The 17,238-nt window shown below is 38.7% G+C and overlaps 1 protein-coding gene across 1 annotated transcript in view; it reads right to left on the reverse strand.

Annotated features, from left to right (window-relative positions):
• Positions 1 to 11,988: 11,988 nt before the first annotated feature.
• Positions 11,989 to 17,238, reverse strand: part of RSPO2 (R-spondin 2) — a 113,054-nt gene continuing 107,804 nt past the window's right edge. The window contains exon 5 of the mRNA XM_042036274.1: positions 11,989 to 14,081. Within this exon, the coding sequence (XP_041892208.1) occupies positions 13,972 to 14,081 (110 nt within the window). The 3' untranslated portion in view covers positions 11,989 to 13,971. The remainder of the gene's footprint in view (positions 14,082 to 17,238) is intronic.

Here is a 17,238-nt window from a genome sequence, read left to right on the forward strand (position 1 = left end):
GTTTTGGAATGTTGTTGCCCTCCTTCTCCTCTGGGGTGGCCTTTTGTCACAAGCGTCTTATCCAGAAAGGTCTGGACAGACTAGAAAGAAATGAAGTGCTGCTATTCTCTTGGCAACACTTGTTACAGGCATGGAGGGCAAACAACAGTCAGTCAAGCCCTCTGAGTGCTGCGTTGGCTTCCAGTTTACATAACAAAGCAAAACCTCTTTCTTTATTTCAATTCATTTTTATGATACAGAGAAATCTGCATAAAGTTTAATGCAAATTTTATCATTCACATTGCAGAACTCTGTCCAACAAAACACTCCATACTTCCTAAAGCTTTATACAATTTGAGCCATCTCTGGCTTGATTTAAATATTTACCTCTTGAAGGTTCAGCTTTATTTAATATTACATTTATTAATGCATCTTTGAGCTAATACATCCTTCCTACTGTTTTAGTTAAAATCTTGGTATCTGCCACTATTATAAACATTTTTGTTGTGCAATGTCTGAATATTTCAACTTATTTTGGGCAGAGACCTTGAATTAAAGGACAGTAGGGGTAGGAGAATTTTATGAGCTGATAGCAAGTCAGGGAAAATGCAGGAGAGCAAGCACTATGCGCCATGACTGAGGATTTCATGCAGAAACCGAAGATTTTGAAAATGTTAAATTCTTCACATTTGACAGTTGCTTGAACATGTAGCATTAATCTTAAAGAAAGATCACAGCTTTACTAAATATTGCAGCAGACAGCTGATATTCAGAAGAGCACAGTTTTGTGTCTCATGCGAAAAGTGAAGAGAACAGAGGACTTTCAGGATGGCTGAACTCCTCCTTCACAGCATGCACAGTAACAATGTCCAAACTGCAGTCTGCCCAAATGGGCCTGGTTGCTTTGGTAAGTCTTGTCCTACCCAGATCTCCAGATCTCATGGATGAGAGAGTTAGAAATTCAGTTATGAGAAGCATACTGTCTGCGACACTTTAATGAGCACCCACATCCTCTTCACAGACATGGATGGATGTACTCCCATTTATTGTTGTCGGGGCAGACAGCAGTATTACCAGAGCTTTTGGCTTTTTCTCATGAAGGTATTTCTGCCATTGAACCTTTAACTTGTTTTTGCCTTGGGGACAAATTCCTTTCTAAGTTCATGACAAAAAAGTGCTATGTAGATATGGCAATCTCTGACAATTCTCCAGCTGGAGCTGAACATGTGTCTCTCCCTCAAAGGCTCAGGATCTCCAGAGGATCTCAAAAGAAGTAGCAGAAAGCAGGAAAATGACTGCACTGCTAGTTGTGTGGTGTTAATATTTCTTAACGTCAAGAAGAGAAATTCCTCTTTTATCACTACTTTTTTATCAGAATAATCTCACCTAGTCAAAGTAATCTACACATGTCTAGTGAGCAAGAAGAGTGCTAGAGAACAGTGCTTGGGACACAGATGCATGAATCTTTAGGCCGCTTTTTTTTTTGCAAAATCTGATCCACAGATCTGAGGAAGAAAGCTGTTATAAATGAGGCTTGGACTTTTTTGGGTGGAATAAAAGTCTGCTCGTTTATTAAAAAAAAAAAAGCAGGAGTGGAGACTCGAGGTAAACCCAAGTCCCACTCAACAACCCAGAAAAACAAACTGTGTGACGCACAGAGTGCTCCCTCGGACTCAGGTTCCTCAGGAAGACCCCCAGGGGCTGGGCCCCGGAGCAGTTCTTATAGTCTCTCTTGATGTTGTGATTGGTGCAGCTCACATCCTCCCTCTGATGGCTCGTTGGTAGGGTCCTCATTGGTGTTCAATTCTGTCAGTCTCTGGGGCGTCGAGTGATTGGTTTGCCCCCTAACCAATAATCCCCCAAAGTGTTTACATTATGATTATTGGGTTATCTTAAGAACATTCTGGAACATTCTCCTCCTTTCTATAGACCCACTACTTTCCCCCATTGGTGTCCCCATCTGGTGGGCACGTGGCAACATTACACCCGTACAATCGCAGTAACAATTAACTCATTAACTGCATACCCCCACTCCTCTAACAAGCAACTTTTAACTTCTTCTCAACCAAAAAAAACCCCAAAAAATTTTAACCATTTATTACAAAAGCCAAACGTGAAAATCTTCTCAATGGGAAAACTAGTTTCCCTCATACATTTCCCTCTACTAACACACCTCCCTCTGACTGCTTTCCAACACAGACCGATAGATAAAGCTCCAGCTCTGCGCTGACAGGTTTCCTTGTAGAACACTGTGGACTCAACATTCACCCAAGGGACTGATGCTTGAGAAGAGGATTTACATTGCAATACCACACAGCTGTGACAAGTTACAGTAATTCCTACTTGTTGAGCCAGCAAACCTGCAGCATCAACTCATGTTCAAGCACCGTCTCGTGGACTGAGGGAGCCATGGTTTGTACTGGCTCTGCTAAGGCATGTGCCTCAAGGACAGCATGTTCAGCCAAGGCCCCTTAAAACACAGGCTTATAGTTAAATGGATTTGAATTGAGTCTTACCAAAGAGACAGAAGGCTGTCATCAGAGATCCTGTAACACGCGGGCATTTAAAAACTCCAATTTTTGTGAAATTAAGCATCTGTTTCTTTTCTAGGTTGCCATTACTATCTGCAAAAAAATATTACTAGCTACCAGTTGACACATATTTTGAGATAGCAAAATGGAAAAACTAAATGAATTCCTTACTGAAAGTATTTTTATTATTTTCTTTTTTAATGCTGTTTTTGCATTTCTAATCAAAGACTGATTAAAAGATTGAAACTCACTGGTTTCTACAGCACTCTTTTAGACAATAAACTATCTGGAAATATTTGCACACAACCTCAGAGAAAATTTCAAGGAAGCAAAGAACCAAAATAAATGTTAAGCTGCCAACAAAACCAACACAGTTAGTTTCCTTTTCTACCTCCTTATAGTTTTTTTCAGATTTTTGGTATTTTTCCAATTGGGAAAAAAAAAATTGTTGTCTTGTCTAAAGTCCTAATCTGTTCAGGACCTTTTTATTATTTCTCTAATCTGAATGTTGTCAGCAGTTCCCTCAACTTGGCACCATTTCTCATGTCAAGCATCTGAGGGTATGGACACTTTCTAAATTAAAACTGGAGCTGAGCTCATTTATAGTATGACTAAAGCAGTCTGCCACTATTCTCTATAGCATCACATGTTATTTCGACATGCCTTTTTTCTACTGCTACAAACTTTTTGATACATATTTCTGTTTCTTTGATCCTAAGTAAGAGACCATGAACATCAGGATCAATCCTGAAAGCTCTCCCAGGCCTTCAGCATTTCCCACAAGAACTCAACAAATTTGTAAAACAGTTTTGGGGAATATTGCAAAACAAATACATACAGAAAAAATAATTTTGCATGCAAAGTTGGGACCCCAACACTATAAACTCTACCAGTCGATTTCAACCTGCATGGTTGTGACCAAAGCAGTACAGATTTGGGGACTTTTTCTGGAGTGCCAATGAACACAAATCTCTGCTTACCAAGTCTGGTGTTGAGAGAAAGAACACACACGCACACAAAAAAAAAAAAAAAAAATCCTTCACAAAAACCCCTACCCTACTCTGTTCCCAGTCTCTATTTTCCTTCCTTCTGCTCTGGATTATACTAAATCCATCAAGATCCATCCGGTGAGATGATGAGCCACAGTCCCTCAGGCATATCCCTGTCTCAGCATCGGCTGCCCACAGCTATTGTCCACCACAGGTACCTGCACCAGTCTGAGCTGCTCACAGGATCCAGTGTCCATACTCCCTTCAGCATGGAACTTCTCCTGCTCTAAGAGTGCATATCTCATCCCCAGGAGTTGCAGCTGTCCTTCTAAAATATTCTTGAATGGCAACAACTGAGTTTTGATCAGGGATGGGTTTTACCACTGTTAACATTTCTTTCAGACTCAGCTGGAAGAAGCTGTGAACATCACAGTGTAGCTCATGGCCTTCTCACACAGGTCACTAAATCCCTCTGAGACCTAAAACCTGCAACTTATGCCCACTAACATGCCAACAAAAAACTCAGATTAAATTAGTATGTGCTGAAAAATAAAATGGTAACTTCTGACAAGATACTGTGAAAACAGCACTGAATTGTTACCAGCTCTGATATTTATGTCATAGTCTTATGCTTCACACTTCCAAATATTTCTCATTAAAAGAATCCTTTTAACTTGTTATTTATATAAACTAGACATTTAAGTTTGGGGGGTTTATTTAAAAAGTACTTTTGCCAATTAACAGATATCAATCTTACTTCAATTCTGGTTAGCAATTTGCAATCACGTATCTTTGAAGTATTAACTGAAATAAAGAACTCAGGGTAGAAACAGTTATTTCTTCCTTTTTTTTTTTCAACAAAAACAGCACAAAAATGAAAAACCTGGCATTTTCTTTAAAAAGCTATGTAACAATTATGAAGCTCTCAGCCTCCTAAGCAGCAATTTGCATAATTGGCATTGAAATTACTTTGAATATGTAAGGCATTGAGTCCAAGCCAATGGCTTCCAATGCTGTTAAGACGTTCATGTTTGCACACATGCTTTCCATCTCGCCCATGATCCTGAGATCCAGGATTGGTTAAAATGTGGAAAAAATGCGGGGATTTTCAGAAAGTCAAGGGCTTATTAAGCTTATGCTAGTTTTTGAGTTGTTGTTGTCACCCACTAATGAAAAACTGCCCTTACAATTATTCTTTTTCATGAAGTCAAGAAAAAGGACTTATTCCCCAAGAAGGCAGCCAGTTTATCTACACATACCCATTGGGAAGAAGTAAAGGAGAGCTCATCTACAAGGCCAGCTTTTAAAAATAAAATGGTATCTTTTTGTTCCTATTTACAAAGAAAATACTGCCCAGATTCATCCAAGTGTCTAACCTTCAACTAGTACTCTAAATGTGTCATGTGATTCCCTGTATAGCACATAACTTCAAACAACTCTATAGATACAGCTGGGCATAGCCTGTGAGATCTCCTCCTTTCCTCTTAAGATCTGTGTCCTGTGCAACATACATTTTTTAGTTCAGCATACACCGTATCATCTCTTACTGCTGCTTTAAACAGTTGTTAAAGATGTAAGTAAAAAACACATTTTGGATGTGCTTTGCTCTGAGGGTCTAAAGTTAAGTGGTGTCTACACATGGAGAGACTTCACTGACTAACAGTGCTTGTGAGCCTGTGCTTCTGATTACATCTGATAACTTCCAAGACGTTTAAGGGTAGGATTCCTGCTACCTTAAGATCATACTGTTCTTCAGCTTGGGAAGAAAATTTTGGAATGTGTCTGATTTTGTATTTATCTGAATCTGACTGAGTACCAGTATGAATTTTCTCCAAAAAATGGGATACGGCCGAGTCTGTATTTTTACACATTTGTGTCTACTCAAACTCATGGTGATTCACAGAAGTCTCTATGTGCCTTCTGGGAGCTCACCAACAAGATGAACACAGTGGTGTCTGATAGCTTCACCCCAGCAAGATCTACCAAGTCAGCTGCAAGATCTAATAAAGCACCTGCACTTAGATGTCAGTCTCAGTTCCACTCTGAAGATTAATGCAACATAGCAGCCCATTACATGGTATGCATTTGTTTCTCAGGTGCTGTCATTTATAAACTGCTGAACACAGATGCATTTCCGTCTATTTCAATTTCAATGACACGCATGGATCTAAACGAGCATAGCTGAGGACAAAGGCTGGTGACAATTGCTGAGGAGCATGTTCTGTGCCCGTAGCTCAGTGTGCAGCCAGTGCCAGCTGCAGGCTGAGCTCTGTGTGGTGACAGTCCCAGGAAAGAGGGCATGAACTACTGACTGTTTCCACAACAAATGTCATGAGGACTGGGACCTGGCCAGGGGACCGGACACGCAGTGACTCAGCAGGAGCCAATGACCCCCAGACTTTTGTGGACTTGGACTGCGAGGGTATAAAAGCCCAGGGTTTTCTTCAAGGTCCCTTTGTGGAGGCACCAGCTCAAGTTGTTATTTTGTTATTTAATTGTTGCACCACCATTAAATATTTGAAGGACCTTGATGCCTGAGGCTCTGCTCTGGGAAACTGAGGGTCCAACCGGTGAGGAAACCTGTTCTGACTGCGTGAATGTGGGGTGTGTAGCCATGAAGGGGCCTTGGTCCCACCTCAGGTGGTGTGACAGTGACTGCCATAGTGGGTCCTGGATGGTTGGACAGGGATGTTTCCTTAATAGTGATGATCCCTGGAATCTGTGGAGTAGATGGGTGGGAGCTCCAAACTGTCTGGCTACCACAGAAAAGTCAAAGAAGGTTTGTGACTCAGCCCTCAGCCATACTATATCAACTGTAAAGACACATTTATACAAGAATTAAAAATTACTGCCCTTCTTTCTGGCCATATGCACATCTAGTCCTTCAGGATGTTACCAAACAAGTCGTATTTCTTCAAAAAGGAATCTATGCAGCAGTGGGGGAAGACACTGGAAAATTATTTTAACCTTAACACAATAGTGTTTGATCCCTAGCCATGATTAATGTTTAGTTTTGTACCATATAGTGCACAGTAAATTATATGACTTTCCTAATAATTTGCTATAATTTTCTAATATAATTGTTTTGATGAATTTTCTAATTAATTGCTTTAAATAATCATAAGCACTGCAATTAGCCACTCTGTCACATGCCACTGTAGCCAGCATTTAGCAAGGTTTGTGATAAGATGCTATTGTGGGAACAGAGTTTGGGAAAATTAATGGAACTCTAAGTTGTACTAAAGCAGTTGTAATCAACCTTGATATGATTCAATGATCTCAGACCTAGAAGGGGGTTAACAAAGCCTGGGAGAGAGATATATTGCTGAAACTGGGCGCAAGAAATGCGGAATTTATGGACCACAAAGACATTTTTTAGAACCCCAAGACAGAGAAACTAACTAGGACAATTTGGCAATTGTACTGAAACCCTATCTGGGTGGACTAATTAGCACAAGAAGAGAGAAATCAATAACCAATAGAAGACAGAATACTAATTAATGATAAAAATTATGTAATGTATAGCCAATGAACATTAATTTCTTTGTTTGCTAAGATTAATAGTGAAAAGTTTTGAAAGTATGTGTATATGTTAAGTGGAGCTATCCCTATGCACCCAGCGTGCTGAATAAATTAATGTTGTCTTTCTGACCTATCAAACTGGTTGCAGAGTTTATTTCTGAAGGTCTAGATGATCTTTAAGGTTTTTTCCAACCTCAACCATTTTACGATTCCATGATATTGCACTGAAGAAATCAAAATTGGCCTGCTCTGTGTTTCAAATCCTATTCCAGATCTTAAGAAATTTATCCTAGGATTCAAGACTGGTCTTGAATAATGCCTTGGTGGTACAGTAGTCCAGGCTGAAATGCACACATTTTCTTCATTGTTAGCAAAGAGTCCATGAGCCTTAAATGATCTTTATTTGCTCAAGAAGCCTTCACCTATATTTTTATCTGTTACTTGCCATTTTAATAAGGCAAAGGTAATTTTATGATAAGGTTAATTGTGGCACAAAGTTCTATTGCAGAGCTGAGTTCTCCATCTCCTCTGTCCATTCAGCACAACAGCAGCAGCATTCTGCTTAAAACCACACCAATATTGTTCAATTTCAGTATAGTCAAAAATCTCTACTTTTCTAAGAAGAGGATTTGGAGGCTTCCCAGAAAATACATCTGTTTTTTCTTCTTACCTCAAAGAATGAAGCTGACCAGGGAAACAGTAAGAATTAATATACTTATCTAGAATGCATGTGCTACCTAATTTCTCTCTCAGAATAACATCTGGATTTTCTTCAGAGTGCCTGGCTGTGTAACTTGGAAATACATGCCAAAACATCTGCAAGGCGGCTGCATATTGCAAAGCATCTGCATCTTAGGGCTTGTGGGAATCCCTTGAATTACGGCAGACGGAGCACCAGGGAGCAGAAGGGGAGGGGAAGAAAGAGTAGGCAAAACCCCCAAATCCTTGTGCTGCACTGTTAGCATGAAAGAAAAATAAAACCAAAACGAGAGTAAAAATGAAGAAATATTGCTTCATTCAATTTATCAGCATTGCAGAACTCCAGTCACTTACATACAGAAGAAACACAATTTTGTTCATCTCATTATGGATCTTTAAAATGCTATCATTCAGCATTCATACATATTTATCGTAACTGCATACTAAATTAAGAATGAAAAATATTTCTTCCACATCTTTCTTACTGTTGCCAAGTTTCTACAAGCTATCACCTTGTCATAAACTGTCACGGTTTTAGTTCAAAGTCAAATATAATTTTAGGTGATAAAGACCTTTTACCTTCCCTGCTAAGATCAGTGACTGCCTTTATCAACAGTCCCAAGAAAACCGATTGAAGACTTTGATTTTAAACAATCCCATTGAACTGGGATTGAACCGATTTGAATTTATAAATTCATTATGAACCCAAAAAAAAAAAAGGGCAGAAAAACTGTTATCTAAACTATCTTAGTAGGGCAAGAAACACTACATACTTCTCCATAAAAGCCTAAAAGACAAGCTCTAACAAGTCAAACCAATAGCTTAATATTCTGTCTCCAACAGTGGCCAATGGGCAATATTGTGAAATAACTGAGACATTATCTGCTGTCCATTCATCTCATACTCCTTCAGCATCTGCAATCACTGGATCAGGGATGGTCATTGTATTTACCTGTACACTTACCTATTCCTGTATTAGATCATGGCTGTGAGAGAATACATACTTGCCTAGTCCTCTGATCATCTGTTTATAGATCTTTAGTCCTTGAATTTCTCTTTAACTCTCTTTAGAGAGAAAATATTTGACCACAAAATAAATTACTAGGATCAACCTTAGAGTTAGAAATCACATGCCCTAGCCAAGAGAATATGCAGACTGGAAGACATTTATGGTAGAAAAGCTGTTCACTTGCTCCTGCTGAAGCCAGGCTACAGCGTAACAAGAACATGAGGCCAAAAGGAGAGCACCAAACCATGACAGAGAAATCCTGTGGCTGCACTCCATGTCCCCAAGACTTTTCATGTACCTACCACGAGACAATTAAAGACTGAAGCAATCCTGGAGCAAAATATCAGGAGCCCCCTTGCAGTTATGGCCCTTAGCTTCTGTAGATGGCAAACGAGTCCACTCAGAAAGCAAACATAAAGTCTCACTGCAGTTTCTAATTTAAAAAAGAGGACTTCAGGGGGAAAAAAAATCATACAGTCCCATCTAAACCCCCAAAACTCTTATTTTTCTCATAAAGCCCCCTTAAAGACTTAAGGGAAGCTAAGAAATAGTTGCAAGCCAAGACGTATCTTCTAACTGCTACTGCTTGCTTTCTTGAGCTGAATTTCTATTTTGAAAAGTGACAGGGGTAGAACAAACCAGGCTCATTTTCAGTGTTTATTCATTTGTGGTCTATGAACTGTTAGTTAGCTTCATCAGTATTGCCGAGTTAAAATCAACAGTGTTATATGAGTGTCACTGAAGACACAATTTGAAAACAAGGAGGCTGGGAAGCGTTTTTGCAGCTGGCATGACCATAGATATATTACTGGCCCTTTAAGTAAACATACAGCTTAACTGGGGTTGAAGATGTATGTTCATTATTCACAAACAGAAGTACTTTGCATTTAAAAAAATCAGTTGAAGTTTATAAGAGTTTGGCAATGGGCTAAAAGCTGGGCTCACTTCAGATGCTCTCTCTTCTCAGACTTTTCTTACAGCTTTTCACTTCTGAGAGGAATTGCACTTCAAATACTGGGTTGCTCTTCTCCCAGATGTCCTGCAGATCAGGCTGCTCTAATACTTCCTAAAGTTAATGTCCTTTCCTCATTCCTGGACAGAGGCTTCTTGTTGCAGAGCTAGGTTTGGTTTAGCAAGCTGCAGCTTTCCCTGAGAGCTCAGCAGGGCTGCTTGGGGCAGTGAGACCATTCTGTCCTCCTGTAGTCCATTTCAGACAGCTCCGCACTCTTGCTCCAGTAGCTACCAGCTCTACAACACAGCGATGGCGAAGGAGGCGAGAAGGGTCCCTCCATGAGGGTTTCAGAGGACCTTTAATGGTCACATCTTGTCCCAGCCATCCCCAGAGGCAGGGAGACCTCGTGATCCGGGTGCAAGGGGATTTGTCAGGGGCTCAGGGGCGGTACATGGGTGGAGTTGGGGTACAGGAACCAATAGGGAGAGCCCGAGGGACTGGCCAGGGCTAGGGGCAAGGGAAAGTGGGGAGGAACAATATGGGGTCAGAAAAGCAGTGGGTAAACAGATCACCACAGCTTCTCATGAAAGAAACAATGCCAGGTTCAGCACAGAGCTTTCGGTAAAGAACTAAACAAAAAGCCGACAGTGGTTTCTGGGTTACACTTTGAAAAGGGTACATTTTGTTCTTCTTGGTGTCAGTCCAAAATAACTTCAGTCTAGAGCTTACTGGAATTCATGCTGGCTTACACCATTGGACACGAAAGTGAACTGGTGTCAAAAGGCAAATACATTTTGTTGGTGAAGAGAGAGAGTTTGAATTCAAAAATTCTCATACCCTCTGGTAAGTGGTAGCATCAGCCTCCAGTAACATCACCCACTGAAAAAAGCATGGCACTTGTGCCAGAAATACCCAGTTATTTTTATTCTATATTCTATTTCATCAGCATAACAAAGTTGAAGCACTAAATTTGATCTTAATCTGTCTGGAAAAAATCTGTCTTCTCCTTTTATAAGGTTTTAATCAGGATTTTAGCCATATTTTTGTTTTCATTAAAAAAAGTTAACATGGCATTTAATTGATTTTTAGTTTGTTTTTTGCTAACTCAGATGAAAATATACTTTATTTTTTCTGGTCTGCAGTTTTCTGTAACTCATACTGATAAGTGGAGACACATCATGTAAGCTCTGTAAGTATTCACTGTTCTCTTGCAGACATCATTATATGAAGCATACAGGTGTAAGAGAACAATGTCCTTAAAATGACATTTGTAATATGGAAGGTTTGCATTACCATAATGTGGAATGCAACATTGTGTTTTTCTGCCAGGAATAAACAAAGAGACAAATAACAAAAATTTCTCACTGGCAAGAGCAGCTGAGATGCAATAAAGACCAGTCAGCCACAAAATAATTGCTTTAAAGATGCACTTGGGGTTGTTTTTCTTTCTTCTTTTTTTGTTTTGTTTTGTTTTGTTTTTTGATTAGAGACATATTAGGAGGCCAGGATAAGAGAAGGCAAACTAAGAATAGAGAGATCCTAAATACACAGTGCAGTGTGCAACTGCCTCTTCTGGGACATGTGAATAAGATATAAAATAGTGTATGCTTTTGAAAAAGCACTGTCTACTCATCATAGCAATGTAACAGCTTATTAAAACCAATGACTACAGCATATAAAGTTCTTTATCCTCCTAATTTGAATCTTTTGTAGTTTAAAATAAATTTCCAATAGAGAATGGAAAGATGGAAAAGACCCATAAGGATCACGGAGTCCAATCCCTGCTCCTCACAGGAGTACCTAAAACTAAACCATATTACTAAGAGCATTGTCCAGACACTCCTTGAACTCCAACAGGCTTGGTGCCATGACCACTCCCCTGAGGAGCCTGTGACCAAATGCCCTCTCAGTGCAAAGCCTTTTCCTAATGTCCAAGGAACCATCCTTTCCAGCCTCCAAAGTATGATCCTACAAAAGCCCCAGTGCTGTGAACACATTGGCAGGGTCCACCATGCAAAGGCAGGATGTCTAGGACAAAGAAGGAACTACACAGGGCATCTGCTACTTAGGGATGAATTTTTTCATTCTACACTCCCAAGAAAACTCTAAATGCGAAGGTGACCGGGACAGGAGAAATCAATGTACATCTAACGCTCAGGGTCTTTTCAAACAAAACAGCTGTATGGAAAATCCTCACATTTTTTAATCCAGTGGAAGAAAATCTGCATCTCCCCACCTTCTCCAGTTCTTCTATATGCATGCAATTCCAAAGGAATATGCTACTTGAATTAAAAAGGACCAAAAATATTTTACTCAGAGGCTTGTGACACCATTTTATTGTATTTTGTAGCATTCTTTCCATGACATGCCTAATACAATATTTGTAACCACTACTGAAAGGTTCGTATGAGGGCATTAACTGCACTTACAGCCAAATTTGATAACCGATAAGCAAACAGACAGCTACAGTTTTTTGTTTTTTTCTTTTTTGAAGCGAGCATTTTATATCCAAAATAGCATCCCAGGATTAGAACAATCTTACTGTCTGTAACATTATTATGTTCTAGGTAAATATGAACATACAGTGAAAACCTCACGGTTGAGTGGAAGTCCACAAGCAGTTTGATGGAACATTCATATGTGTCTAACTACTCACATTTTGGTAGTAACACTTGTCATAGCTAAATACAGATATGTTTGTGCTTACAGATGCTTTATTTCCCTAGTTTATTTGAAAAGCATATAACCCATAAAACTAAAACTGGTATTTGTGGGATTTTTCTAAAGTATATGTCAAAAAAAGGTTTGTGGAAGTCTGGGGTCTGTTTTGCTGTTTCATTTTTGTGTAGGTAGTATGCAAGTTTTAGTCCTAAAACTGAAATAATTTCTCTTAAGTGACAGCTTTAAACAACAGGCATAGTGTAAGCTTTTCCTGTCAGGAATTCAAAAATCACCTTGAAAGCTAGCCTAATAATGCTAGATTACCAAATTACACATCCTGAGCCATCTTAAGGTCCTACATAGAAAATTGTCTCGACCTTTGTATCCTAAAGCAAACAACAGCTGCAGAATAAACTTGTTAAGCTTCTAGAAATAATTGGAAATACTGGGACATTGATGTTTTCTATACTTTTGAATGGCTGACTTCATATGACTTTTATTTTGTTTCTCCCTTATTCAGGTATTTGTTTTCTTATCTGACTGCATCAGGACTAACTGAAATAAAACACTGTGCATTACATTGGAAAAAAAAAACCCAACAAACTACACATACAGTCTTAGATACCAAGAACTTTACAAATAATTTCTCTCCTGACACTCAAAACGTCTATCATCATCGTGTCTCATCTTAAAAAACATTAAACTTCTTTTTCTGAGATAAAATATATGGGGGCTGAGACAGAAGTACAGAATAGAAGAAAGAATTTGTGGATTACTAGTCTGGCAAGTATACTTCAGAGCTGACACTCCATTGTGAGTGTCAGTGCCAGGTAGCTCTGCAAATGAGTGTGCTTTGCAAATGAGAAAAAAAAATCCAGTTTGTAACTATTGAGGAACATGAGAAGATACTTAAAACATAGCAAAAAGTAAACATTTACTGGATTATTTAAAAGTATATTACTAGAACCAACAGGACATACCTTTAAACATGTATAAAGTATTATACCTAAAAATGCATAGATGTACAGTAAATATGTTCATTTATATGTAGATGGAGTAATATGTACACACAGAGTCTGTTGTGCTTCGGTGAGTGTAACAAGTGAATCCTGCGCTGTCTTAAAGCAGTTTTATCACACAACTGTATCGATGTCGCAGGTGTAAGAACAATGTACATTAACCCTAAGTAGGTAACTCATATCCATTTACTCTTGAAATGTACAAATACAGGAAACAAAGGCCATAAATTCAATAGTACCTACACCTCCAAGACTTCCTTTTTTTCTTATTTATTTAAATATGCACAAGTCCACCTACTGGTGCTCCGTAGGTTTCTTTCCTTGTCAACATGTTGACCAGGCACTCAGAAGAGTATCTCTGATGCACTTCAGGACCACTTCCACTGATCCAACTCAGTGCACTCCTGACCTTGAAGTCTTCAGGTCAAAAATCAGGAAAAAATAAAATAAAAAATATATAAATAAAACAAACAAGCTTGTGGGCTTTGTTTTCACAAGTTATTTGCCACCAATACTGTCAAAGCAGCTGAACTGTAGTGCATCCATGTGCAGGAGCATATAGCAGCTTTTGTGCACTTTGCAAAAAAATACATTAAGGAAAATCAAGTCTTTACTGGCTTGTTTTATCTGTTGCTAAAAAGATGCTGTGCTGCTTCTGAGCCCTTTCCATCAAATTCTTTTTCTTCTTTTTTTTGTCCTTCGTTTTTGCTGGCCTTCTCCCTGAAAAAAAAAAAAAGGAAAAACAAATAATAGCAATGAGTCGAGTAAAGAATCCAGAAGTGATAAAAAACCCCAACAAAAACAACTCAGCAGTATAGAAATTATGAATAGGTACTGCAACAGTAATGCTGGCTAAAGAGCTTCAATCATCAGTGAAAACAGAGGTTTTCAGTGTGATACAAAAGGAAGCAGGATCCCCGACTGTCATCACTTGTCCACCGGCACAATTTTTCTGGTATGAGTAACCATGTTGATGCAGGCTTCATTTTTGGCAGGGTAAGCTACACAAGCAACGTTATGCAAGTACCCAAGGCCCAGAGCCAAATGAGTATGCAGACTCCTACCTCAGTCGAAGCTGGATATACGCCTTAGGCCCTTGTGTAAATTTGCTTGAGTGAGTAATCCTATTTAAGTCATGTCCAATGTATCTGTGATTTCAATGACAAATTAGGCATTACAGCCCAAGTACTTGGTTGGATGCCATCCTACACACTTTGGCAGAGACAGTACCACCTCTCTGAAGAACTGTTGTTACTTATTATTAGCACATTGTGCCTAATTCTCACAGTATATAACTGTGCAGAAACAAACATTTCATTACATGCTTCTACTATTGGAATTTCACTGAAAAATAAACAAAATTAGGAAATCAGGATCAATTCAGAAAAAAGTTTACAAGGTTTTTGAATGAAAAGGTTTTTCCTGTTTACCTCTAATAATAAATCAGTGCCCTTTGGTTATCTCAGCAAAGATAGTATGGACAGAAAAAATGTCAGATACAAAGGCCCTCGTTGAGCAATGCATTACCTTTTAAGTATATGCTTAAATCCTATCAAGTCTAGCAGGATTTAAGGAGATGACCAAATGTTGTCAGATGTGAGAATGGTCTGGATTTTCTTGGCAGTATCATATACTAAAATACGTGATCAATGGTAAAAAAATAAGGTTATTAAATTCAGAAGCACCAACTTTGTAAACTTTCAGGAGCACTAAATGAACTTAAGAAGACAGTAAAAAGAAATTCAATTAGCAGATTACATAAAAATGTGAAAATGAATTTTTCATCTACATTGTCAGTACATTATTAATTGGGACAAATGTTTGCCAGCCTGTTTTTGTCTTACTCCTATATTGTTTTTTAGTTAAAAAGGCCCAAACCAGTGCAAAGAGTTTTTCTCTATTTGATAATAATACTGAATAAACCTGATTATAAAATTATCAAAATTTATGATTCATTAAAAATATAGGGTTATATACTTCAGGTTACACATCTGTAATACACTTTCTAGGCTACTATTCTCTAGGAATTATTGGAGTACTTGTATATAAAATAGGACAGGACATTAAGGTAATGAGCACATGAGTTTAGTCCATATTAAAAATCATAAGGGTCCTTGGAGTTTACTTCTGCTTCTCATTAAAGTCTGGCATTAAAGTTACTATGGCATTTTGCCATTTTTAAATCTAGTTAATCCTACACAATAAATCCTCAGTCCAACCAAGCATTAATCAAAGCAGCTTTTAAGTTAAAACTCTTTAGTAACAGTGTATCTAATGACGAGGCATGCCTAATGAGGTCAGAGGGAAGGAACACTTGACACAAAGTGGTATTACAGTAAAGTGGTTTGAATTATAGAAATTTCCATATAAATTTTTTTTATGGATTTCTACTAGTTGATATATTGCAAGGCATCAGAACTTGCATGGATGTACTGTTCAACACTGTATTCTAACTTGCACTTTCAATATTCTTAATTTTTTGACCCAAATCTTTGAAATGCTTATTAAGGAGGAGTAGATGAGGGGAAATAATAGGAGAAGAGTGACCAATTCTGCTGGTTAATTGATTCTCACTAGACCAACAGATTCAATAGGAGCCTTATTGGAAATCTGCTACCCAGTCAGCTCAGTGATCTTACTGGCTGAGGTTTTTCACTAAATAGACCAACCAGTAAAAGAAATATTAACTTCAGTCAGTGTCTCATCTAGTTTCTCTATGACATCCTCAAGAGAACTACATTAATTGTTTACTATAAGTTTAAGGCAGTTAAAGATTCTATTACTTTTCCTCTAAAGACTTTGAGTTGCACTGATAAAACGACACACAACACAGCTGGTATCTCTAGCTAAGCCTTAGAAAGTAGCTCCTGCAACACAAACATCAAATCAAATTGTCAGCATGCTCCCCATATTGTATCATTAAAATAGAAAAGAACTGGACTAGAGTTCAATTATTTTACATGTCAGTGTGCAATGAGTACATTACAATGCTTCTGCTGCTCTGCAGCAATTGTCTCTGTGCCTGCTTTTTATTCCAAGGGAAACCAAAGGCCAAATGCCTTCTTTTAAATGTGCTGTGGGACTAGCAAACCATGCAGTGGCAGCATCCCTGAGCCACTGAGAACTGATAGTTTGTTCTTCTGTTAGGAGCTCTTTGGCTGCTCACTATATCTCAAATTACCCTGTTGTATACAGATTAAGTTTCATTATTTTCAGGACAATATTAAACCACACAGAGAAAATCCGGATGATTTGGTGATGCTAAGAATCCCAAACTTGAAATGTTATTTTAACCAGAAAACTGAATATAAAAGGTATTTCTTGGCTAACCATCAGTTCTCATATTGTTAGTAGAATACATCAGAGACTAGACATTAGCAAGAAAAAACTGATTATAAAGACTAGAGTTCAAAAAAGTATGCTGCTGAAGCCTCCATGCATGACAACTTTTATTAAATGCAGATTTCAATCACAATGCTTATTTTATCAGGAGAAGCACACAGAAGTATCTACTGAATATCTTGCTAGATGTCTTTTGAAGAACATGGTGTTTATGATATGCAAAGTAGATCCTCTGAAAGGATCTGTGAGCCAGGCTATCCCAGTTCCCCAACTGGAGGACAAACTGGACAAGGACAGCCAATGGAGGAGTCCCCTGGGGCCAGGATGGCAGCAACCACCTCTGCTCTGTGCCATGGGTCAGGTGTGGAAACCTCACGTGCAGGTTGTGTGCACAACCTTCCCCACACCTTGCCACGCTCACTTCTTGCTCCTTTGAGCAAGAGCCCTGATCCCAAGTTCATCTCTCCATAGGAAGCAGCAGGGCTCTGCCATGCTTGGCTCTGTTGTGCAGTTGAAAAGGAATGGATTTTTAGCA

This window comes from Corvus kubaryi, unplaced genomic scaffold (assembly GCF_017639235.1).
Source record: "Corvus kubaryi isolate FWS band 111438036 unplaced genomic scaffold, C.kubaryi_AGA036_p1.0 37385, whole genome shotgun sequence".
NCBI classification, from domain to species: Eukaryota; Metazoa; Chordata; class Aves; order Passeriformes; family Corvidae; genus Corvus; species Corvus kubaryi.